The sequence below is a fragment of the Rhamphochromis sp. 'chilingali' genome (assembly GCF_963969265.1).
Source record: "Rhamphochromis sp. 'chilingali' genome assembly, chromosome: 2".
Taxonomy (NCBI): domain Eukaryota; kingdom Metazoa; phylum Chordata; class Actinopteri; order Cichliformes; family Cichlidae; genus Rhamphochromis; species Rhamphochromis sp. 'chilingali'.
In genome coordinates, this window is record NC_137930.1 from 40932885 (window position 1) to 40957982 (window position 25098).

The 25098-nt window shown below is 45.0% G+C and overlaps 1 protein-coding gene across 1 annotated transcript in view; it reads left to right on the forward strand.

Moving 5' to 3' along the window:
- gfra2b (GDNF family receptor alpha 2b) overlaps positions 1–25098 on the forward strand; it is a 159340-nt gene that overhangs the window by 117038 nt on the left and 17204 nt on the right. The window contains exons 5-6 of the mRNA XM_080861663.1: positions 5245–5432; positions 23989–24098. Of these exons, the coding sequence (XP_080717789.1) occupies positions 5245–5432; positions 23989–24098 (298 nt within the window). The remainder of the gene's footprint in view (positions 1–5244; positions 5433–23988; positions 24099–25098) is intronic.

The following is a 25098-nucleotide window of genomic DNA, read 5'->3' on the forward strand; positions in this document are numbered from 1 at the left end:
AGTCCGGGAATGTCCGCTCCGTGTGGAGAATCTGCTCCGCGAGTGCGCACTGAGCTGCCTGCGCATCTGCGTCTGGCGGGATGTAAACAGCGGCCAGGATGAATGAAGCGAACTCCCGCGGAGAATAAAACGGTTTGCAGTGGATAAAAAGATATTCCAGAGAGGAAGAGCAGTGCTGAGCAATCACTGTCACATCTGTGCACCAGCCACTATTGATGTAGAAGCAGAGACCTCCACCTTTGGACTTACCGGAGAGAGCGGCCTGCCGGTCCGCGCGCAGCAGATGGAAGCCCTCCAGCTTGAACGCGCAGTCTGGGATGTTCTCACTGAGCCACGACTCCGTAAAACATAAGACACAGGAGGAGGCAAAGTCTCTGTTCATGCTTCTCATCAGGGCCAGTTCGTCAATCTTATTGCCGAGTGAGCGTACATTAGAAAGGAAGATCCCAGGAAGAGCAGTTCGCAGTCCGCGTCTCCTCAAACGCACGAGTGCGCCGGCTCGCTTCCCTCTCTTTCGGCGTCTCGCTTTCCTGGTCAGAGTCAGCAGTAAATCTGCCGCAGATGCGACAAATATTGGAAATAAATCCACAGGCGTTGTAGTCCTGTAGTTAAGGAGCTCTTCTCTGGTGTACGAGTATCCAGAGGAGTGCCCAGACACAGAGAAAATGCACAAAAACAAAACAAAAGTAACGCACTGAAGCACCAGGGCGACCATCCGCGGCGCCATCTAGGTGGGGGAACTTGCACAATCGGTGGCTGACTAAATACTTTTTTGCCCCACTGTATTCTTGAGGTGATAGTAAGCTGATTATGTTATTGTCTTAATGTGTTTTTCTAAGTTTAGGTCTGCATCCATCACTACACCCAAATTTCTCGCCTGGTTTGTGGTTTTTAGATGTATAGATTGAAGTTCTCTGGTGACCTGTAATCGTTTTTCTTTGGCGCCAAAGACTATTACCTCAGTTTTGTTTTTGTTTAGCTGAAGAAAATTGTGACACAACCAGTCATTAATTTCCTCAATGCATTTACCAAGAGCCTGTACAGGGCCTCGGTCTCCTGGTGACATTGTGATATATATTTGTGTGTCATCTGCATAGCTGTGGTAGTTTATTTTGTTGTTCTTTATAATCTGTGCCAGTGGGAGCATGTAAATGTTAAACAGAAGGGGTCCCAAGATGGAACCTTGGGGAACTCCACATGTGATACTTGTCTGCTCAGATGTGAAGTTACCTATTGATACAAAGTATTTCCTGTTTTCTAAGTATGTTTTGAACCAGTTTAGTACAGTTCCTGAAAGACCTGCCCAGTTCTCCAGTCGTTTAAGTAATATGTTGTGGTCAACTGTGTCAAATGCTGCACTGAGATCCAGTAAAACTAAGACTGACATTTTTCCACTGTCTGTATTCAGACATTTGTCATTAAACACTTTGGTCAGAGCGGTTTCAGTGCTGTGGTTCTGTCTAAAACCCGACTGGAAGGCATCATAGCAGTTATTCTGTTTTAAGAAGTAATTGAGCTGTTGAGAAACTGCTTTTTCAATGATCTTACTTAAAAATGGGAGATTTGAGATCGGCCTGTAGTTGTTCATTTGTGTCTTGTCAAGATTGTCCTTTTTCAGTATAGGCAGCATAAAACAGTATAAGCCCTGTTTTATGCTGAAGGTCCTTCAGGCCTCATCCTCCTGGTCACACAGGCACAATTTTCTGTATTGAAACAAGTGGTTTAACTCACACTCACTCGGATGGATGCACCAGGCTTTAGTATCTTGCCCAACGGTACTTCAACATACAGACTGCAGTAGCAGGGGGTCAAACCTCCAACCTTCTGATTCGTCAATAACTGCTCAGGGTGGCAGTTGAGCTCAGTGCGTTGAGCAGGCACCCATGTGCTGTACGGCTGAGAGCGGCCGGCCCAGGTTCAAATCTGACCCGCGGCCCTTTGCTGCATGTTTTCCCCTCTCTCCCTCTGCTTTCCTGCCAGTTCTTCACTGTATCTGTCAATAAGGCCAACATAAAAATTAAATAAATAACCGTTTTTCCTTCTGAGCCTCTGACTGAAACTAGTTCATGTAAATTGAGAGCATGCAGCACTCACTCACAGACTGATCTGTTTACCAGGTCATAATACCTGCAGGTGTAAATTATGTAATTATTCTCAGATGATCTTTTAGTACAGTAACCTCATAGCAGCCATATTATTGGTCAGATGATGTCATTAAAAAAAATGCTCCACCAGCACAAACATATGCACGTGTGCAGTAAGCACACAGCTAGCACTGACAGCTGCCCGTGTCTCAGCGCCCTTCAGAGTGATTGAGCATCATTTACAGCATTTGTGGCACCTGAGGCTCAAACCTCACGGCCTCCATGTTTAAACCGTCCGAGGGTCTCTCTGATGACGGTGATGATGGTGATGATGTGACAGCGCCTGGACTGCAGAGCTGGTGTTATGGTATCAGCGCTGCGCAGGCTGTGATGCTAAAAGCTTTCTAAAGGCTAAAAGGTTATTAACGTTTCAAGTTCCTCCTCCTCGGTTTCACTTTTACGTCAGTGGCAGAATTACACAAACTGTTTGTTGGAATAAAATCTTTAAAAATAGTCAAGTAAAAGTGCAGCATTTAAAATGCTTTTTTAATACGGTTATATTTCACCTGAGAAAGCATCTAAATTCAGCTCCACAGCTCCGAGGCTGAGATGAACACCCCTGGGCTCCATGGATCACAGACTCCTGGGAAAATCCAATAAGTCTGTGTGTCCTCATCACCGGGCCACAGCCAAACACCTGCAGAAAAACTGCCAGTTTTGCTCCCGGCTCAGAGTAGTGAGGAGTTTTTACCAACTGTGAGTCAGTGACACTGAAGATGCTCAAACACAGATTCAGTGCAGCAGATTTTACTGTGAGGATCCAGAGCAGCCTCTCTGAGCGTGTCAGGAAACATCACAGCTGAAGTAATTCTAGACTCGTCAGGTTTCGGCTTCAGTATTGCCTCAGGGCGTTTTATATTGTAAGGTCACGACCCTGCAATTATAATAATGCAAAAGGTAACATCCTGTTTGATTCAGTCACACCTGACAGGAAACAGTTAACTGAGCTCAGAGACCAGTTGAACAGGACGCTCAGACTTCTCGAACAGACTTCTATCCAATCAGACCTGAGGAATCACCCCCTGATGGACATGAGAAAGACTGCAGGCAAAGTCCATCTTTTATCTACAGTTTATGTCTTCAAATGATGCCGCAATTAGGGATGGGTATCGTTTAGGTTTTATCCGATACCAGTACCAAACCGTTACTTTTGAAATGGTGACGGTGCTTAAACAGTGTTCGAACCGGTGCTTAAAGAATGGAGAACACAGACTTTGTCCAAAAATCTCTCATGTTTAGCAGTTTTTTTTGTAAAAAGATAACAATGTTAGCCTTTTCTGCAGCTATAGGGTATCATTCTTGGTTGCAAGCAGTGCTTAAACAATGGAAAAAAAACACAAACTTTGTCCAAAAACCTCTCATGTTTAGCTGTTTCCCACTTTTCCTTTGGTCATTTTAGCCTTTTTGGCCAGGGTGAAGGGAGTATCTGCCATCAAACAAGAAGACAGCCGTATGGAACTACAACGGTGTTTGCTAGTTCACCTTACATGCATTAATTTAATAACGTGGTTAGCTTGCACACGAACAACATTAAGCTACTCACGCAGAGAAGAACAGCTGCTGCTGCATCATCATCCGTCATGATTTCTGCTACACTGGCAGGGCTAGGGGCCAGGACTCTCCTATTCGGGTTTTTGGGGGATGTTGTTAACTCCGGTCTGATAACAGGCACCACACCCGCAGTAGATGTGCTCGATGTGAGGTCTCGCAGCAAGCCATCAAATACGGTGCATTTCTCTGCTTTTAACAAAATGCTATACGTCGCCAGGTGTTTCATCAGATTCGAGGAGTTACCTCCTTTGCACAGTATCACCTTAAAGCACTTGTTGCAGGCTGCTGAGTTTGCATCTTTTGCTGTGAAGTACAGCCAGACTTTTGACCGCTTCGCCTTGGGCATTTTCTTCTTCTTCTTCTTCTTGTTTGTGTTTAACGGCGGTTGGCAACCAACGTAAAGGAGCATTACCGCCTCCTACTGTTCCGGAGTATGGGTCAGACAGTGAGTTCACAAGCTGTATAAAAAAAAAAAAAACCCTACCTTGGGCATTTTTAATCTGTAGCTCTGCTCTAAAAGAACGTACGTACCTGGGCCTGCCTACTACGCTTGCAAAGGTAAAATGATTGGCTAGAATCTGAAGTGTATGACATCTCAGGGGAAAAAAAGCACCGAAATGTGCGCTGCTTTTCGGTCTGGTTTCTACCGTTTATGTCAGAACCGGTACCCATCCCTAGCCGCAAACAATTCTGACAAGTCTAACAAGCAAAACAAATGAGCTGCATCCAAAGAAGTTTAGGCCTTCACTGGGATTCTAACAAAAACATTTAGACCTATTGATCTTTGAGCCCAGATGTTTCAGACCCGTGAGATGTGTGGAACGCTATGTTAGTACTGGGGTCACTGCGGCGCTCCAGATCTCCTTCAGCATTAACATCAGCACAGAAGCTGTGTGCCAGGAGGTTCACGCTGAGGGCCTCCTGCAGGTATGACATGAACAACTTTTATCCGTGTACAACCCCAATCCTGACAAAGTTTTCATGCTGAATTAAACGTGAATAAAAAGAGAATGCAGTGATCTCAGAAATCTAGAATTTATTCTCAGTATAAAACAGAAAACCTGTCACGTGTTTAAACTGAAGAAATTCAGTTTTAATAAAAATCTAAGCTCATTTTGAATCATTCAGATTTCTTTTTAACATTTTACTCAGCATCCCGACCATGTGGATACCTGTGGACACCAGTCTCACTGGTTTGTTGTAAAGCTAGTGAGTATTAAATCAAAGGGACCAGTGATGCTGCAGATCCCTCCTCAGTGAAACAGACCACTTTGCCACTTTTCTCTTTCCAGATATTTTTTCCTAATTTGGGAATTCCTAGTTTATATTCCAGATAAATGCAGACACCAGTCCCGGCCAGGCGGTTGTCTCCCTCGGCACTTAGGAAAGTGATATTATTATTTAACAGGCTGTGCTATACTGTTAATGCAGGCTTCTTTTCTCATATTAAGGAATAATAGTTTAGTGCTTTTAGCTTTTTCGCTGCACTCAATCACCTGTACCACATTCCTCGTCTTGTTTACCTTTTTCTTCGCGTCGTGTGTTTCAGGCCCTGCGACAGTTTTTCGAGCGGGTGTCATGGGAGCTGAGCTACCCCCTGCTGTTCTGCTCGTGCCCGGACCAGGCGTGTGCTGAGCGTCGCCGTCGCACCATTGTCCCGTCCTGCTCACACCAGGAGAGGCACAAAGCCAGCTGTCTGGAGCTGCGGCGCACCTGCCGCTCGGACGCCCTGTGCAGGTGAGCCACCCTTGTTAGGCCTCGTTAGGGCTCCTCAGCATGATTTCCGCCAAGCCAGAGGAGGAGCTAATCAATGAAATCAGCAGCTCAAGAGCTTAATGGGGAGAAATCTCATAGACGCACAGGTGCAAATTACACATTTGATTGGTAAGCACCGGCTTTAAAGGTGAGAGAGGCTCAAAGTGGGCCAGTCAGCATTTCACACACACACACACACACACACACACACACACACGCACACACCTGCCCCCTTTAGCGACTACAGGCCAGGCGTCCTTGAGAAGGAAGCACTGCCGGGAAAATGCTCACACATGATTGGATTTTTTTTTTTTTATCTGCGTGAGTATGAGCTGAATCCACTGATGGAGGCAGCACCTGACCTGAGACAGAGCTGCTAGGTCATGTGACTGATACTGCAAAGGTGCCACACACTTAGAGGAATCATCAGAAATAACGCTATGCACAGTTTCAAACCCACAGCTGCAGGAAATATTTACACTCTGAAACAGAAGAAATCTCTATTTTTCCACATGTGCAGGTCGGGTCTTCTAAACATCTGGATTTATGCTTCTCCATTGAAGTAGCTGCATCTGAAGACAGTCAAGCTTAATCTCATCATCACCTCAAAAGCACTCACAGTGCATATGTTCCTGTCCCTCAGTTAGAAAAATCAAGTTTATCTTAATATAATAAAGTTCCAAATATGAAAATGTGAGAAGAAAAGAGCCAGAGTGGTGAGAAAATATGACGAAAACTGTACATCAGAGACTCTTTACCCCCCTCCCTCCACGGAGGGGTAGTAGTTTGCTTACAGAGCAAATCGGTCCATCGCCCTTCACAGAGAGTGCTGAGCCATCTGGAGAACAGGAAGAGCTACGTGAGGATGTTCTTCATAGACTACAGGTCAGTCATTTTATTAATATCCGAGAGCTTTGTTTGGATTGATGACCATTTGAACCTGAACCTGTTAGTCGAGCTCTGGGAGAAGATCTCAGGCTGGAATCAGGCCTCCTGTTCCTGTAGGTCAGTTTTATCGCCACCTTCAGTCCGTCAGTCCCTGTTTGGTTTTTTATTTCCTGCTACACATTTTCAGCATTTTCATTGGTTCAGCCTGGCCGTTGAGGCTGAGCTCACAGAGCTCACTGCCATCATTTAATGATTCAAACTGTTTCCTTCCAGCACCTTCATACATTCAGCACAGAGTTGAGGTCAGACTCATCTCATCAAGCTTATTCATTATGAGTGGGGAGTGTGTGTGTTAGTGTGTATGTGTGTGTTAGTGTGTATGTGTGTGTGCGCACTCAGCCTTGAGGGTGGAGGTTAAGCACTTGATGGACTTGTCTGATTAAAGTGAGCACATGCTGTCTCTTCGTGGTTTTGAGTGATGAAGCTGCTTCAGCAGAGAAACAGAAATATCAGATGTGCAGTCACACAGTGAGGCCGGTGTTTCCAGATGTTTCATACAAATAAACACAGACATCTGTAACAAGGACTGATTACCTGCATGAGTCAGGCTTACAACATGAAGAGGAACTTGAAGTTAGAGTAGGGCGAGCCGTCACAGCGGCACGAAGATAATGAGCGAACACAGTGGACATACAGTCAACTCTGACACATGTTTATCAGTCATTGATATATCGATCGGGTTATTATTGATGCTAACGGGCCCCCTGACTGCTGCCAGGGTATATAGTTTCTATAGATATTAACAATAATGATAATAATAATAATTATTAATAATAATAAGTATAAAATAATAAGTATAAAATAATAATAATAATAATAATAATAATAATAATAATAATAATTATTATTATTATTATTATTATTATTATTTAAATTATTTTAAAAGCGCCTTTCAAGACACCCAAGGACACCTAACAATAGAATAAAACATATAATAGAGATGACAAAATGAAGGACAATAAAAACAAAAACAAACAGTGGGTTCACAGTGAATATTCAGATTTGAACAGATAGGTTTTGAGTTAAAGATTTAAACAGGGGGAGGGAATCAATGTTTCTTAAATCTGGGGGTAGAGAGCTCCACAGCTTGGGAGTAGAGCAGCTGAAAGCTCTCCTTCCCACTGTGGTGAGGTGGAAAGAAGGCACGAGATAGAAGAAGAAGAAGAAGAAGATCAAAGTGAGTGGGCAGTAGTAGCGGGTAGGTAGTGCTTAACAGGTCAAAAAGGTAAGGAGGAGCAAGGTTATGAAGGGTCTTGAAGGTGAGCAGAAGAAGTTTGTATATTATCCTGAATTTCACTGGGAGCCAGTGAAGTTCCTGAAGAACAGGGGTGATGTGCTGGTAGGAGGGGATTCTGATAATAATGCGAACAGCAGAGTTTTGAACCAGTTGAAGCTTATGGAGGGATTTTTGGGGTGTAAGATGGTGTAAGTTGATGTACTCAGTCTTGTCCTGTATGGATTTCTGTCGATCGCTGTTTTCCTCAACTAATAAATCTGCCCTGGATTGTTTTCAGGTAGTTCTGAATGCTAATACCAAGGCTGCTTACTTGCTCGAGCAGACAGAACCATTCAATCACTGTGACTGCTAGCGTCCTTTCACTGGTTCTGTGTTAGTGTCGGGGTGCAGTTCAAAGGTCAAACGTTTGTTTCGTGCATGTATCTGATGACCGGGAGTGCAGCCTGAGCTCCGCTGGTGCGGTTTGGTGGAAATTCAAGCTCTGTGACATGAATGTTAACGTTATGTACAGGTACGTTTCATAAAGTACTCTTTATGCTTTGGAAATATATTACATTTTAATTTAATATGACATTTTTAGCTGTGTATTGTTCCAGATGCCAGCCCTAGTACACTTGGTGCCTATGGTGAAACAGTAAAGTGAACAAAGTGAAGCTTTGGTCCAGATAAGATTCATGCAACCACCTCTTCATGTGGACTTCAGTTTCAGCCTTTAAAGAGGAGATCAGGTCTTTTTTTAAAATGAGCTGATAATGAAACAGTGGTCAGCAAACAGCCAGAGGGTCCTTGTGTGGATCTTCTCCCACTCTTGTCCTGGTCCTGGATTTATTTATGTGTGATTACAACTGATAATGTACCGTAGTTTTTGGACTATACGGCGTACCGGATTATAAGGCACAATATCAATGAACGGGTCTATTTTGTTACAGAAGGCGCACCGGATTATAAGGTGCATTAAGCAAAACAAAACTGTTACATAATTCAAACTTTAATCAACTCATTCACGATAACTCTCAACATTGTTCAGTTGTAACACATAAAATACAGAACAAAACACTCACTTTTTCAGTTCATTCTTCGTCCAGAAATCCATCAAATTCTCGATCTTCAGTGTCTGAGTTTGACAGGTGGCCGATTTCGGCCCGTAAGCATGTCTCTTAAAAGGTGCCATTTTGGGGTCCTTATAATCACACCATAATATTATGTTGAAGCAGATTTTTGAGTGTCGTGTACCACAAAAAATCGGTTTGAGGTCAGTAAGCTCAACCAGAATTCATACATAAGGCGCACTGTCGATTTTTGAGAAAATTAAAGAATTTTAAGTGCCTTATAGTCTGAAAAATACAGGAAATATAGAAATACAGAGGAAAACCTCTGAAGCAGGTGTAAGAATCACAGTGACTCACATTGAAGTCACTTGGCTGTTTACATGTAAATGCCAGGCAACCTTTAAAATCCCCAGAAGGGGCTCCAAGCTAAAGGTATTCCCAGAATCCAGACCTCAAACCATCTGGATGAAACAAACAGCGATGCGGGTGGGACGGTTTGGTAATCTCGAGGAAAGGTGCTAACACCTGAAGGTTGAACTGAGATCCTTTGTTAGTGCACCAGTGGCATATTTAATTCTCACACGGTGGCCGGAGAGAACTCATCCCGAGGTTGTTCTGCCAGTTTTCCGGGGTTTACCGTCTCTATCCGTCCTGCTGTCAGCTTTCAGTCACATATTCTGTCCTCCATGTGGGTATCAGTTCAGCGGGTTGAGCATACTTAGAGAGAAGCATGTAAACAGCTGACCTGCCTGCTGGGCTGAGCTCTCTTCCCATCAAAAGTTGCTTGTTGCTTCAGCAGCAGCAATGCTCCTCCACAGCAGGCTGGATCTCTTCACTGTGAAGAACCTGTGAAGGTGATGCTCTTATTGCTCCCACATGTGCAAAGGTTGTTTTTAAGAATGTGTATTTCCAACATATGATGCAGGAAAGCTCCTCCACTCTTCAATCAGCTGATTCAGCAACTCAACTCCTCGATGACTCCTCGGGACCTAACCTGGGCTGCTTTTAGGACTCACTGAGAAACCTGGCAGAGAAGTCCACAGTCCAGTTCGGGCAGTGGCTCATGTTGGGTTGCCCACATATGGAGAGGTTATGTCAGCTGTTGGGTGGGCGCGGCATGGCCCGAAAGTCATGACGTGGTTATTGGTGGAGTATTTAGATGATCCTTTGCCCCTGCAGACAGCTCCCAGGTTTTTACAAGCTCCTCTCGGTGACAACAGCAGGAGGTTTCTGTGGTTTCGGTGTCTAAGTGTGACCTATGGAGAAGCAGCAGATACATCAGTGAGTGGGAGTTGGAGTAAGACCACCAAAAGAACCTGAAAGCCAGAAGGCAAAAATCCAAATAAATGTCCCCACGACCCCCCCAACGAGTCCCCTCCCTCCCCTCAGAGTGCACTGCAGGTGACGGCCGGTATCACACATGGAGCATGAATCGTGTTTGATTGCCTGTAAAAAGAATCCGGAGCAGGCTCGTTCTTTTCCTTTTAGCCTCCATTAACCCCGGATGGAGAGCGGAGAGCTGCATAATCATGGGAATCCCGCAGGTCCTCCGGGTCTCGGCGGCCTCGGAGGGTGGCTTGCCTCCCACTGAGGCTGAAAAGCAGCTGGGATGAAACGACTGCTGGGAGAGGGACTCTGAGTGACAGAAGGAGTAATTAAATTTGGCCTTTGCCACAGGTAATGTAGGAGAAACCTACGGGGTGCTCTAAAAGGTTTTTGGACTTTATTTGCATTTCAAATAAGAGCACAGTCAGACCTACTGTTCATTTTCACTGAGCCAAAGACGGCGGCACCTCTCAGAGCTCCCGCTGAGTGCACACACTCACCTGTGTGCACTCAGGCTTCACCTGCAGATCTCTGCACGGAGTCATGGTATACACCAGCGGTCTCCAACCTTTTTTGCGCCACGGGCCGGTTTATGCCCGACAATATTTTCACGGACCGGCCTTTAATGTGTCGCGGATAAATACAACAAAATAAAACTAGTACCGGCACCGAAAAAAAGAAGATTTATTCATAACACACGTGAAAAGACCCAGGAAAACCGAGTTAACAATAAAAACGATAACAAAATAACGCTGAAAACCGATAAAAACCCTGAAAACCATACATTTCACACCGGAGCCTCAACTCTCACGGCCCGGTACCAAACGACTCACGGACCAGTACCGGTCCGAGGCCCGGGGTTTGAGGACCGCTGGTATACACCACCTGTTAATTTACATGATTTGCTGTCCTTGTGTCCATCATGGCTGCTGAGGGTTTGTCCATATACAGGTGTGGACCTGTTCATGCCTGGTATACATAACTGTACTTATAACACCTGACTTGAAAGGGAATCATCTTTTAGACTTGCAGAGACTAAAAACATTCTCTCATCTGCTGACTTTGATGAAGTAATTCATGCTTTCACTTCGTCCAGGCTTGATTATTGATTCCAGCATCTGCAGCTCTTCTCCGGACAGGCGCTCGTAAACGAGATTGTGTTTCCCTCTTTTTCACTTTAGTGCGCTTTAGAATTGATTTTAACATTTTATTGTTTGTTTTGAAGTGAGTACATGGATCAGCACTCTTACCTTTCTGAACTTTAACTAAGCACAGTGCTAACAGCTCGTTAAGGTCAGCAGCTCAGCGGTCTGGCTCTTCAAATTATGACCTCTCCAACACTCATCTTTAAAATCTTTGTTTGAAGTCTTTACATCTTTAGTTTCTGACACTTTTCTTTCTTCTAGTCTTCAGTATTTTCTTGCTTTGCTTTTTTCCAGCTAGTTGTGTGGCACGTTGGTCCACCATGCTCATGAATAACTTGACGTGACTGGGTTTTAGAAACTTGTTTAGCACGTGGCTGCAGTGACCTGGTGGATGTTCTCTCTTCAGTGCTTCCACAGAGGTGGTGTTTGCGTCCGGTATCAGAGGTGTGGTCTCTCTGAGGCGGCCATGGTGGCGGTTTGGTCCGAGGGCTCGGGCGTGAGTATTTAGTTGGGCCTGTGGTTCCGGCTGTGGTTCTGGGGCTGAGAACAAAGCAAGGCACTGAAGCTGCTCTGAACTGCAAACAGCACTCTGGAGTGATTTAGATCCTGGTGAGCAAACATGGCGCTGTTTGTTCTGAATATGAGGGCGAGCGGCAGGTAGGGGCTGCTCTCTGATTGGTGGCATCACCGTGGCGCTCCTCCTGAATGTTTAACCTGGGTGCACACAATTTCCTGTCTGTGTCTGGTGATCTTGCTGCTTTGTTTTCTCTCGCTGTTTCTTTAATTAAGAGTCCCTGAGTGGGAATGCTCATTTGCATATTTACATATTAGCATAGCTGACGAGCCAGCGTCTGCATCAGGATGGCTCGCCCTCGGTCACACTCATGGTTATATTGCTTTCTGCACCATCTTCACAGGGTGAGCTCGTCTTACTGCCCCCCCCCCCCCCCCCCCCAACCTGGAAAGCAGGCTTCAGACGAGTGCAGAGGAAATGAGATGAATCACAAGCACGTCGGCGCGAGCGGACGGGCCTGGTGCGTGTACCGGCGTCCTCTGTGACCTACAGAAAAGAGGCAGCTATTTCCATCACGGCACCACCCCACCTCACTGACCGTGTAATGGAGCGCTGCCGCTGCTAGATTGGCTCGCTCGCCTTAAAGCAGCACTGAGCCGCCGCCTCCGTCGCTGCTGGTGGGTTTGGGGAAGCAGTTTAGTGCCATGCACCTCGGCAAATGAGTGTGTGTATGTGTTTGCATACGCCCCGCTGTCATTACAGCGAGCATTCTCAGTCTGATGGGGGTCACAAGGAATCTGATGCACATAAATCCTCACATTTGCCAGATGTGTCCCGGCGGAAAGCTCCAACAAGTCTATCACAAGTTAAGTTAGAAGTTATTAAAGGATCAGTTCACAGAATTTAGAAAAAGGAATTCTTCTGCTTTTAGACCCATAACAGCTCCAAATACTGAGGAGGACAGGAAGGAAACACACTGACATCATGAGCTAACTTACCCTCCCAATCATTTATGAACCTCCTTGCCCCAGTCTGTAGTTACTCGCCTTACAAATGGTAATGTCAGAGTAATGGCTCCTAATGAAATTTGAGTAGTGTTGGAGTTGCAGAGAACTGCACAGTTAATCATCAGCAGGAACTTTACAAAAACGGGACCTTTATTACTTTACCTTTAGTTACCTTAAGTGACTATTTCAGTTGTTATCACTATTAACTCAGTGGAAATGAGAGAAAGCAAGTATTCTTACAATCACACACATGAAAAAAAGGAGGTCAAACTTTTAGAAGGCTTTCATTATTTTAAAAAATTTAAGGAGAGAAGAAGAGAGGAAGAGGAAGAGGCTGCAGAGTTCGTCTGTCTGAGCTCTTCAGATTTCAGGTGAAGCTCAACTGTGTGAGAGGATGACTGATGTGGAGGACAAAGGACAGCGTGGATGACCTGCTCTGAGTCAAAGGTCCAATGGCGGTGCTTATGCTGGGTGGGATTATTTTGCACCATGAAGCAGAGCGAGTGTGTGAGTCATCAGAGCTGATGGGCTTTAACAGGACACAGAGACTAGGCAGCCAAGGCCATCGCTCTGCACGATTAGCCCTAGGGCTAGCATGGTGATTAACACGGGACCCAAAATGGATCCCTGTGGAGCCCCACAACACTTTACCTCATATATGTCCTCAGATTCATGTGAAATAGACTCTGCTCAAAGCACCACACTGCTGTTCAGGTGCTCTATTCATCTAAATGAGTAGAAAGCAAAGTGATACTCATATACTCAAGCACTTATATAATATATATGGATTTATGATCCACTGTTACAGCTCAGTGTTACTGATGTGAGCATCCTGCTTGTTTTATAGTTATCTGATTTCAGTTACCCTCATGCTGCGGGGCTTTTCTCTGCACTTTCTCATGCACTAAATCTTTTTCTAATTATATCTACGTACGTGCAGCGCCCGGCGGTGTCGCATTCGTGTCCTGAGGTCTTTACAAGGGCAGGGACAGGAAACGTGCACACGAGAGCTCTCTGTTGGTCCTGGATTATTTCTGGATTTAGGAGCACGCTGCAGCTGGAAGGATTAAAGGGACAGTCCATCCTGCTGTCAGACATTTCTGATGTGAGCACTAATTGCGCTACTGATTGCTTCTGAACATGGAACCTGATGTTGAGCTTCACTACTCTGCATCCACAGACTTTTATTCAAGTTTTATATCCTCTCATCAGTGAACATGTGGGGGTTCTGCAGTGGTCCAGGGACCCTGAAGTATTCACACGTGTAATGTTGAGCTGCTGAAAGCTGAACTCGTTATAATGTCAGCAGTGATGGGTGTGATGATGCGATTGCAGTGCTCTTGATGGAGCGATGAGCTTCACTGCGTCTTGTTGTTGTGTGGAACTTTTATTCCTGTGTTTTCTCTGTGCTGATGAGTTGATGGGGTGGTTCTTTAAACAGGTGTGACTCCGCCGTGTTAACCTGTCTATTTTCCTTGGAGTGTCTGCACTTTAATTTTTCATGCACAATAAATCTCATAATCAGATCAAAAGTTTGTCGAGGCATGTGCACCAACAAGTACTCAAATCATAAATCATTTATTACACATGAGTGAATGAATGAACTCACTCGCAGGTTTCAAACTGCGTGCCTAACTCATGACGACATGTGGAGCATTTACACACCGTAGATGACTAATCATAATTAAATGGCCCATCACAAAATCTGCATTTCATATTCATCAACCATGGATTTGTGATCACTTCATGATCGCTTGCTTATGACATGTCACATTGATTATCCTCTAACTGATAACAAACAGTTCTGCACACAAAATCAGTCTGAGACATGGCTGAGTTAAAAACACTGAAAGGCTCCAATAACAGGATTAGCACAGCCAATCGAGGCGTCCCTGAACGAGAGGATTCAGGTTCAGCTGAGTTATAAAGTTAGCAGCAGCTTAGCAGTTTCATCTGAAGGTCATAAACTGTACTCCTTCTCCAGACGTTCCCAAGTCAGCAGAGAGACGTAATGTCCCGGTGCTGGTCACCCAGGCGCCATGCAGCCCAGCTGTCAAACCAGCCCAGCTGTGGTCGGCTGTTGATGTGAAGGAGCAATGGCTCTTCTCCTATGGACAGCCCTCACACTCCTTCAGTGGAAGCCCATTTCCACCTCAGTCACCGCCCACACCTCGGTACAGCAGGTGAGGGCAGAACATCCTTCACACTCTCCTCAGTCTTCACCCCAGCGCTCTGCTTCTCTGAACCCTGGCCTCAGACTTGGAGGTGCTGATTTTCACCCCGGCAAAAGTGCCGCAGTGGAGTCATTGCTTGGTAACACCCACAGAAACACATCAAACAGGCTGTGAGGCCCACCCGTCTGTCCATTATGGTGATGCAAACCAAGCACGTCTACAGGGGCTGCAGTCAGATTTCTTCTCCAGGTCCAGAAAACACAAGCAGACTGTCTGGAAAAACTCACACGCCCTCGAGGCTGCAAGGAGCTGGTTCAATGATCTGCACTGCTCCTCTTGGGTTCTTGAAGGATGGACCCACCTCACTGTAGAAGAGTGTGAGCCCCCTAAAGCTGAAATACACATTCTGTTCCCCCACTCACGAAAGCTTCTCCAGGTTTGAGGAAGTTTATTTCCACTGGTATCCTGTTTTTCTGCCACGCCACACAGTTCTGTTTAGTGAGCATTAATGTGCGCTGAGTATTCACATAGGTGTGTCTGTGTGTGTGTGTTTGTGCTTTGTTTATCCCCGTTAATGCAGACCTGATAATTGAATAACTCTTGAGGGATCTGTGAGTCTGTTACACCATGACTGACAAGTCAGGGTCAGAGTGGGAGGATAAGGGAACATACATTCTGCATGGACGGCTGATGGAAGCTCTTATAAATCACCATATACACTTTTAATGTGTGTTTGTCAGGATGTACAGCAGAGCTAATTGGATTCATTCGTTCCAGCAGGGCCTGAGTGTGTGTGTCTGTCACTGCGAATACATCGTGCTGCCTGACAGTCAGTAATGAGGGCATTTAGACTCACTCAGCCTCGCTGTAATTTCATTTTAATATTCTTCACCTTCACTTGCACACACACACCACCGCAGACACACATGCACACACAGACACAAACACACTGCACAGCGATAAATGAGAGCAGGAAAACAGACGATCTGATTTATCGGAGAAACACTAAATATTAATGTGTGAGTTTGTGTGCATGTGTGTGTGTGTGTAATAGTGTGTCCTGTGTGAATGTGTTATTTATTAGTTGGGAACAAGTGATGCATTCGTGCTCCGTGGGTATTTACAGTGTTGATGTTGTCATGTCTGCACACTCTCGATCCTGATTGGTTATATTTTGTGTTTGTGTCGTGACCTTAGCAAGGAAAAAACTCTGTGCTGAAAAGACTCTGAATTTCAACTTCACATTGAAATTCTCACTTTTTAATTTGAAATTTTCCATATAATTTACACATTCATTTCTCACTGAGCACATTTTAATTAAAGATTAATTGTTTGAATAAATAAATAAATCTTTGATTTTATATACTTCAGTTGCATTGTACTCAAAAAATTGGCTTCATGTTCATGAAGTTGAAGTTGAAGAGAAAACCCTGCCTGTGGACACAGCCTGTAAAAATTCAATGTAATACAATAAAATGATCGAACACAAATCTGAACAGATGGTATGAAAGGCTAGCTACAAGTGCAGCTAAAGATATTGCAGGGCAGACGTGACTCATGAACACTTGCTGTCTAAAATTCTAATAAAAATATTAACGTTTATTAAAGAAAATATGGAAAAATATTTTAGCTAATGTTACAAATAAAAGTGTTATCTAAACAGAGGCTAATGAGTTGAAAATGGTCCCTTAATGGAATAAATCTCCACGAAGTGGAGCAGCAAACCGAGGCCTCGGTTGTCATCTGATGTAGACGGCTGAGTCCAGGACTTCTATGATGGCTGCTGCCTGGAGCGTCTGAGCGGTGGCTGTAAAGCCGGTACCTTTAAACCAAAATTCAAAGAGCGTGCTAAATGTAATGACCGTAAGAAGAAGTTCATACAAACATGTCTGAACACGAGACGATGGAAACACATCAAATCAAAGAAAGACTTGAACGCTCGGGAACTTCCTGCCGCTGTCACACGAACACCTCCGCGCGGTAACCTGCAGGCATGACTTTTTCAAACATATTTTTTCATGCATGCTGTTCCAGAGTCCTGGTATTACGAGGGTCTGAGTCTAATTCAGAGGAAACATCTTAGGTCAGGCAGCGTACAGTACATCTGCTCCATCTCTCTGCCGGTTGATGATTAGTGGAGATGAAACTTTAACGAGCCCTGCAGGGAGATGAGTGCTCGGCAGGATTTGATCAAGTGGTTTCTGAGGCAGCAGACTGCACTCCTCAGCTAAATCTGCCCCAACTCCTCTGCTGTCTTTGGCTCTGCCATCATCGCTCTCTGACCTTCATTTGTCACCATGCTAACTACTTCCTGCACGGGTAAAGCGCTTTGTTTCAGGGTAAAATACTCTGATTATTTTAGTGGTGGTGGATATGAGTCTGGATATGAACCCGTCAATGCCTTTACTGATGCCCTCAGGTTCCTGTCATCAGTCTTCTCAGGTTTCACAGAGTGGAGGAAAGAGTCTGAAACATCCGGTCTCAAAGATGAGTCAAAACCAAACCTGTGCCTGCTCAGTCTTTCTGTTCATGAGTAAAATATTAATTAAGAGATTAATAAGATGTTCAGTGTTTAAAGCCAGGTTTAAAATTTGATGTGAATCCACTTTTCTGGGTCATGGCTTCCATGCGTGTTGTATTAAGTTTGAAGAGCTGATTAATTTGACTGAGCATCCTAAACTTCAGCAAATATTCTGTCACAGTCTGGCTGAGGCAGACTGTATGTAGTAAGGAGTGGACTCAAAATGCAGACACGAATGAACTGATAGAAAAATACTAAGGCAAACAAGAGGAGACTAAATAAACAACCTAAAACTGACCCTGAAACTGATCAATAAAACAAAAATGTTCACAAGAAAACCTGGAACTCAAACAGTCCGAAACAAAAGGCCCACGAAAGGCACAGGAGCCCAGGAAACAGTTAATAAACATTTCAGGAGCTGACCCTGACTCCAGGTGAACAAAGGGGCTCTCCTGGGCCTCCAGCAGGAACAAAGGCAAGGCCAGCAGGTATGGAGACCTCCAGCAGAAGGGACGCTAACTGTAGCTGCATGGGGCACACAGCCGGCACAGGATGCAACGGCTGGGGCAGTGCAGTGCAAACAGTCTGTCCGGGATTTATTAATAATAATAATAATAATAATTATTATTATTATTGGATTGGATTTATATAGCGCTTTTCAAGGCACCCAAAGCGCTTTACAATGCCACTATTCATTCACTCTCACATTCACACACTGGTGGAGGCATGCTACGGTTGTAGCCACAGCTGCCCTGGGGCAGACTGACAGAAGCAAGGCTGCCATATCGCGCCATCGGCCCCTCTGGCCAACACCAGAGATGCAGTCCCCTGCTGGCTGAATGAGCTCACCGGAGCTTCCAGCAGAGGATGGAAGTGGCTGAAAAGATGGCTGAGCAACTGACTGAGCTGGTGACAGAGCTAATGGGTGAACTGGAAACAGAGCTGATGCCTGAGCTGAAGACTGAGCTGAAAGCTGAGCAGGTAACAGAGCTGACAACAGCCAGGTCTCCTAAGCCTCCAGAACACGATTGTACCCGTGCATGTACGACCAAAGCCTCGTACATGCATGCACGTTTGTGACTGTGTGATGACAGAAGGAGGCATAAATGAAAGCCCTTCATAAAACCCAAAGCAAAAGGCACTATAGAGGTGCAAACCTACTTTTTAAGTTTTCACCCAGTAAACGTGAAGGTTTGAAGTCAGACAGATGGAGCTGATCCTCAGGTCACTCGAAGTAATTATTAGTAGGAAAACTGCAGGAAGGTCATGGGCTGATGGTGGTGATGTCCTTTAAAAACCAGCCTCGTGTGGTAAACCCTCTCCTCATGCATCCTTAAAACTAACAAAGAGCTCGACGGCAGTTGGCTCATGCCTCACATGGCATCTGCCACGACGAGGCAGCAAAGGGCGAAGGGGCAGGTGTGTGTGAGTGTGTGCGATGGTACGGTGTGTGTGTGAGTGATGGTACTTCTGTCTCTGGAATGAGCAGTTTGAAGGTTAGGTGAGGTTTGAGGGTGCAGACTCAGTTTAGCCGCAGGTCACTGGCAGGCTGGTTTAGGTCAGGATGGTCCTCTCATAAACACAGCTCTGGTCTCTCATGTGAGAGCAGGTGTGTGTGCTGGTATGTGCAGGCGATTCAAACACAAAGATCAGATTTAACAAAGACACAAAAATAAGCTTATAAACTAGTCTGAGTCTCAGTAAGGTCTCATGTTTGTGCAGTTACTCACAGACCCACACTAACCAGTCCGCACCATCATCACCGATCTCTGCCTGTATTTCAGCATAAAGCTGTAATACAGGCTCCAAGCTTACTGAGGATTTATGCTTCAGCTGGAAATCTGCGCCATAACCAGCGGTGTAATCTGACCTTTCACTTTTTTAGAGATCTACAGCTACTGTCATTGGTCTGTTCAGCACCAACAGTTCCTCCTGTAACTCTATCAGTTAGAGAGAAACGGTCATCGTCTTAGCATAAAGAAAAATAATCATAATCATCAACAGAAGGACTCACAGATATCAGCAGTTTCCTGGAGAGTATAACGTCCCCGCATAGTTTCTATGAGCTGGACTGGCCGGGACACGAGCACATGGGACTCAAAATACAGAAATACAGCAACATCATCACACACTCACAGAGACAGGCCTGCAGTGGATGGACGGATGAAGCACTGCATTCCTGTGAGTTTTATTTTTTTGGTCCAGCCTCCACCAAGTTCTGGAGGGTCTGGTTCTGCTGAGGCCCGGGAACTTGTGAAGTTTAGCAGCAGGTCTGAGAAAGCTGAGATCACTTGACCTTCATCAGTGACAGCCTTCCTTGGAGATGCTTAGAGGATGTGTTCAAGTGAGTGAGTTTTGTCATAATGTGCCTGTGTAAACACACACGCACACACAGACACGCAGACCCACACACAGACACACACTCAGTGGCCTCTGTTTGAAAGTCACTCTGCAGTCGGCCTGTCACACCCGATCACTCTCTACAGCCACCACACAGTCATGTCTTCCGTGTCACGCTCTCGTGTCCTCTCTGAGGACATGATGCAGTCCTGCGATGGCAGCCAGCTAAAGCTCGGCGTAAACACAAAGCCCATCACGCTGTCTCAAACAGCGACAAGATCACACGTCTCCGTCACCACACGCCACCTTTCACCTCACCTGTCTGTCAAAAATTTTCAAGAGAGAAGAAGAAGAGCGACGTTAAAGAGACGAAGCAGGTGAGAGGCTTTAAGAGGAGAGCGAGACAAAGGAAACCAAGAGGAGAGACGGGATGTGAAACACAAAAGTAGGACAGGCAGTAGATTAAGCTCAGCAGCTTTACTCTTATTGCCTGTGACAGTTTCTTGTGCATTAACATATGCATGATGTAGTGGATACTGCAGGACATGCACGCAGGAACAGCAGATAATCTCCCAAACTACTGCATGAATCAGGCGGATATTTCCACAAGGATTTTCAGCTCTCAGGAGAGTTTGCTGGGCATCTGTTCGATCTGTTTTTAACAATGTTTGCATTTCTGAAGGACTTTACACTTCGACAGTGCAAATAACGGCAGTCTGAGTGCTACATACCCACTTTATACTCCATTCACAGCACTTAAACAGCATTAACACAGGCGTTGTGTTGAAATCTCTCTGCTCAGTGGATAAACTGGGCATGGCGTGAATGATTTGAACTGGTTGACTGGGAAATGTCTGTGTTTTTACCTCAAGAAGAACTAAATCCAGAAGAGCAGACTCTTTGAAACAGGACTCTATCCTCTCCCTGTTATCAGAAAATACTGGAAGCATATCAGCAGATTAATCTGTCATCGAAATAAAGTAAATTATGTCCTTACAAGCTGTTCTGGTTACCTTCCCAGTGACAAATCATCAGACCCCTATAGCACCTCAGCCGGGTGGTGGGAACACTGCAGGGCAGGCTCTTTCAGGCAGGGTCTCAGCCATAAGCCCATCTGTCTGGGGAGACCCTCTGCCTTTGTTCGATTCACAGTCTGGTCCAGTTTTCCTGATGGTGGCATTATCAGATGATCCAAACAAAAGAAATAAAGCTTCCTTCAAAGCTGTCTGTGCTCGGCCTGAGAGGCAGGCTCCTCCACATCGAAAGGAGTCAGCCGAGGTGGCTCATCACCTATCCAGACAGCGGGATGGGATCCTGGAACAGACCGAGGACAAAACAGATAGAATGTGTTCTCCACCTGATTGGTTAAACCCATGGGCTAGTCTGTCCACATGTCAGCTGCTAAATGGTTCCTGTCTACATCCGGCCATTTTAAAAAGCCTGCTCCCAGCAGCAGTGTTTTGGTCCTGTCCCTGATCTCCAAACCTCTGATAATTCAGTGTTTTACATGGAGAAACAGTAGCTCTGCTCCCTGCTCGTTACCTAAATTGTGTAGTTTAAATGGCTGCTCTCTCACCGCGGTTGTTTTCCCCTGTGTTCAGTCAGTTATGGAGTTTGGTGTCATGTAGGGATGCATGTTTAATGCATCTTTGGTGTGCCGCCCTTCCTCTTGACTAAACATGTGTTGATAAACTGCACCTTTAACTGAGAATTACTGGTTGGTTTGTGGGCGAGGCCGTGGACTGTGGTTTAACATTAATTTGGCCCTCATAAATAGCAGGAAGTGGATGCATGCATGGACAGTGACATCACTTACTGCAAAGAGTCCATCAGAGTCTGGCCCTTCTCTCTCTTTCTTCAGTCAGGTCTGAATTTTTTACACATGCACAAAAGCTGACTCATCAGTTTGTTTTGAGGGCCGAACCGGACTCAGCGTGAGGTCCAGACTGCAAGGCAATGAGAGGCAAGCCCATGAAGCTTATTAAACACAGTTTGTTCATCTCTCATAAGCAGCCAACTGTGGCACTGCCGTTGCCCATCTTTCATGAGGGGAGGATATTTTTCCCCCAGTGTCTCATTAGCATCCACGCTGCTGCCAAAACAACCCGTCTTCTTTCCAAAGAGTCCAAATCAGCCACTTTTTGTCTTTGGAAATTTTGGTGTGAAAGACTTCAAACATAATCTGTTGGATTTACTTCCACTCGTCTGTGAGTGTGGGACAGGTCTGTATGATAAATGTAGAGAGGAAAAACTGTCCCCTTCACATCTGCGAGAGTCGGCTCCCATTCATTTCCATTTCTGTAGCTGTTACAGCGTATGATGCCATCTGTGAATCATTTTCAGCTAAATAAAATTGCTCTTTTCTTACTTTCTTTATGTTAGTCACTCTGTAAATCCATCTGTTTTAAAAGTTTGCTGATCTGAGCGAGATGCAGGGTGAAGCTCAGCGATAATCAGGGCGTGTCCTCAGCATCGAAACTGTTACACAGAGCTGAACGTCATGTTTCCCACACGCCTCCATTGTTGGCGCTTTGACTGGGGCTTTGACGTCACCTCGCCACACTCTTTTCTTCTTCTGTGGTTTAATGACACCTGCTAAATCACCTCCACCAGCTGTTGTGCTCCATCAACCGATGATAAATCCCATAAAAAAAAAAGTCAACCCCAGAGGTTGTTTGTGCAGCTGCTGCTTATTACAGTCCATTGTTAGGCTTAATTACTAAGGACCACTCAGTGTCATGTGACCATCAGTCCTTCCTGCAAAACCCCCCAAAATGACACGTGTTTGCTTTCAATGTTCACGGGAATGATTCTGCAGACGTGACGAGCAGCATGCAGGATTTAAAAACACACTCTCATTGAACCACCCACACTCTCATTGAACCACCCACAGCATTACACTGCCTGTCCCTTGTGCCTGTTCAGCTGGGGCACACCAGGAGGCGCTCGATGGAGTGAATAGAACAAAATGTTATTTCCAGCTGATTGTACACAAAAGTCTGTTTCATTTTTGCTTCCATAAGTCCAGCATGAAGGAAAACTACTCTTCTGTCCTTTAGTTTTTCTCACAGCGATTGCCATAAAATGCTAGCACTCTGCTAATGTGTGCTGATTAGCTGGTTCAGGATTTAGGGCAGGTCTTCCTCCCTCAATGGTGTCCGTTTCGAAGCGATGACTCTAGCAGATGTTAGCAGCGTCGTTAAAGCCCAGCAGAAGCTACCATGTGTGTAGAAGCAGCAGCTGATTGTGGTGGTTGAAGGTGATGCTAACAGGGGGCTGCTGCTTGCTTTACACCCCAATTCAAGATGGGGGACGCCGTTTCCGTAAACTGACAGAAAGGTCTTTCATGAACATCTGTCATGTTTCGGCTGTGTGGCAGGCAGGAGAGGACCCAAACGCGAACTCACAGAGACAAAAGGTAAACTCAAAAAACACAGCTTTATTGCTGGCGTGGAGTGGGACACGAAAAACAATACAAAATAAACTAAACTGGGAAAACTAAAGCACAGGGAGCCACAGGGAAGAATCACACAGCTATGATGGAGACTACGACACTGACAAAGAGAAACACAAGGCTTAAATACACAGAGGGATAACGAGGGAATGAGACACAGAAGGGGAGCAATCAGGCTGGACGAGACAGAGACGCAAAACTAGAAACACTCACATGAGGCATGGACCTACAAAGTAAAACAGGAAACACACTGACTGAATTCTAAACATGCAAACTTAACAGCAACAGGGGAGACATAACATGGAACACAGGGAAGCCGTATGACAAAGCCAAAGAGCAAAACCTAAGATAACCATAACAGATCTAGGGAAACACGAAACAGTACCACAAAGGACTCAAAACATAATCCATAATATAAAAACACGAGATCTCTCCAAAATGAAACAGGAAACATGAGAGGCAGACATGACAACATAAGACAACAGACATGAAACACACGAAGGGCAAGGGAGACTTCACAGGGGTTGAAAACACAAGAGGGAACTAATAAGCAAATGAACATAGGAGACCTGATGAGCTTAACATACTATAAACATCAAAATGAACTAAAACTCAAAACACTGGGTCCTAAGACCCAGGATCGTGACAACATCTAAAAATAGAAGTGTTTCGATTGTCTCAAGCCCTTTGGGGGAGGTTTATTCTCCAGAGGCAAAGAACCCCCGACACACACACACACACACACACACACACACAGCTGGTAGCTGTTGGCCAAATTACATCATGTTACTGATGTTTTTTGTTGTGTTGCTTCCTGTTGCAGGTCTCGGCTCGCTGATTTCCACATGAACTGCCAGGTGACACCACACACCGTCACCACCTGCCCTCACGATAACTACCACGGCTGCCTCATGTCCTATGTCGGCCTCATTGGTAAGTCTAGCCTAAACTCGGCTAACCTTCTGATGTGTACATCATCAGTGGTGATGGCCCCAACCCTAACCCAAATACTGGAAACAGAATTAAAGTGTTTGATGGAGTCGGTTAGACTGTCGTTACAATACTGCTTGCCTTTTATCACAGTTTGGGTCACACATGCTGAAAACTGACATCTGAATGACTTCATTAGTACGGTGGCCCTGAGAGGCCAAACGGACTGCAACTTAAGAAAACACCAGCAATAAGAAAAACGCTGCAAAAGCACACAAAACACAACGGAAATAGGAAAAAACTAAACAGAAATAGGAAGAACAAAAACAGAAATAGGAAAAAACAGATTTCCAAAAGCACAAGGGAAGTGCTTCTGGGGAGACAATAACCCGACGGACCAGTTGCAGAAACCCAAAACATGGTAGGTGTGTTTTATCATGATTCATATAATACTGATGACAGATTCTTAGGCTAATAGTTAGGCTAACACACTTACCTCTCATCTTTTCTTTCCTCACAAAACCATTAGATCCTCCACTTCTTTTAAGTGTCTCCCAGCGCAATTCTTAGCACATTTTGATTCCTGCACCTGGTCCGTCGGGTTATTGTCTCCACAGAAACACTTGCCTTGTGCTTTTGGAAATCAGTTTTTTCCTGTTTCTGTTTTTGTTTTTCCTATTTCTATTGTGTTTTGTGTACTTTTGGAGCGTTTTACTAATTGCTGGTGTTTTCTTAAGTTGCAGTCTGTTTGGCCTCTCAGGGCCACCGTAGATTAGTAATTAATTCTGCTTTCTCAAAATATCTTCCTGTTTATAGTAGAACCTGACCTAACCTGTGACAGGTGTTTGGTACAGAGATCCTCCAGCACAGAGTTAGTTGTTTAGATCTAATGAGTTCAGGTAACTGTGCCTTCCTCTAACTTTACCACATGACCTGTTTAGTGAAGCCAGCCTGTTCGTTTCTGGCTGTGATCAGCAGCCACTTGACCGTTATTTAAATCTTT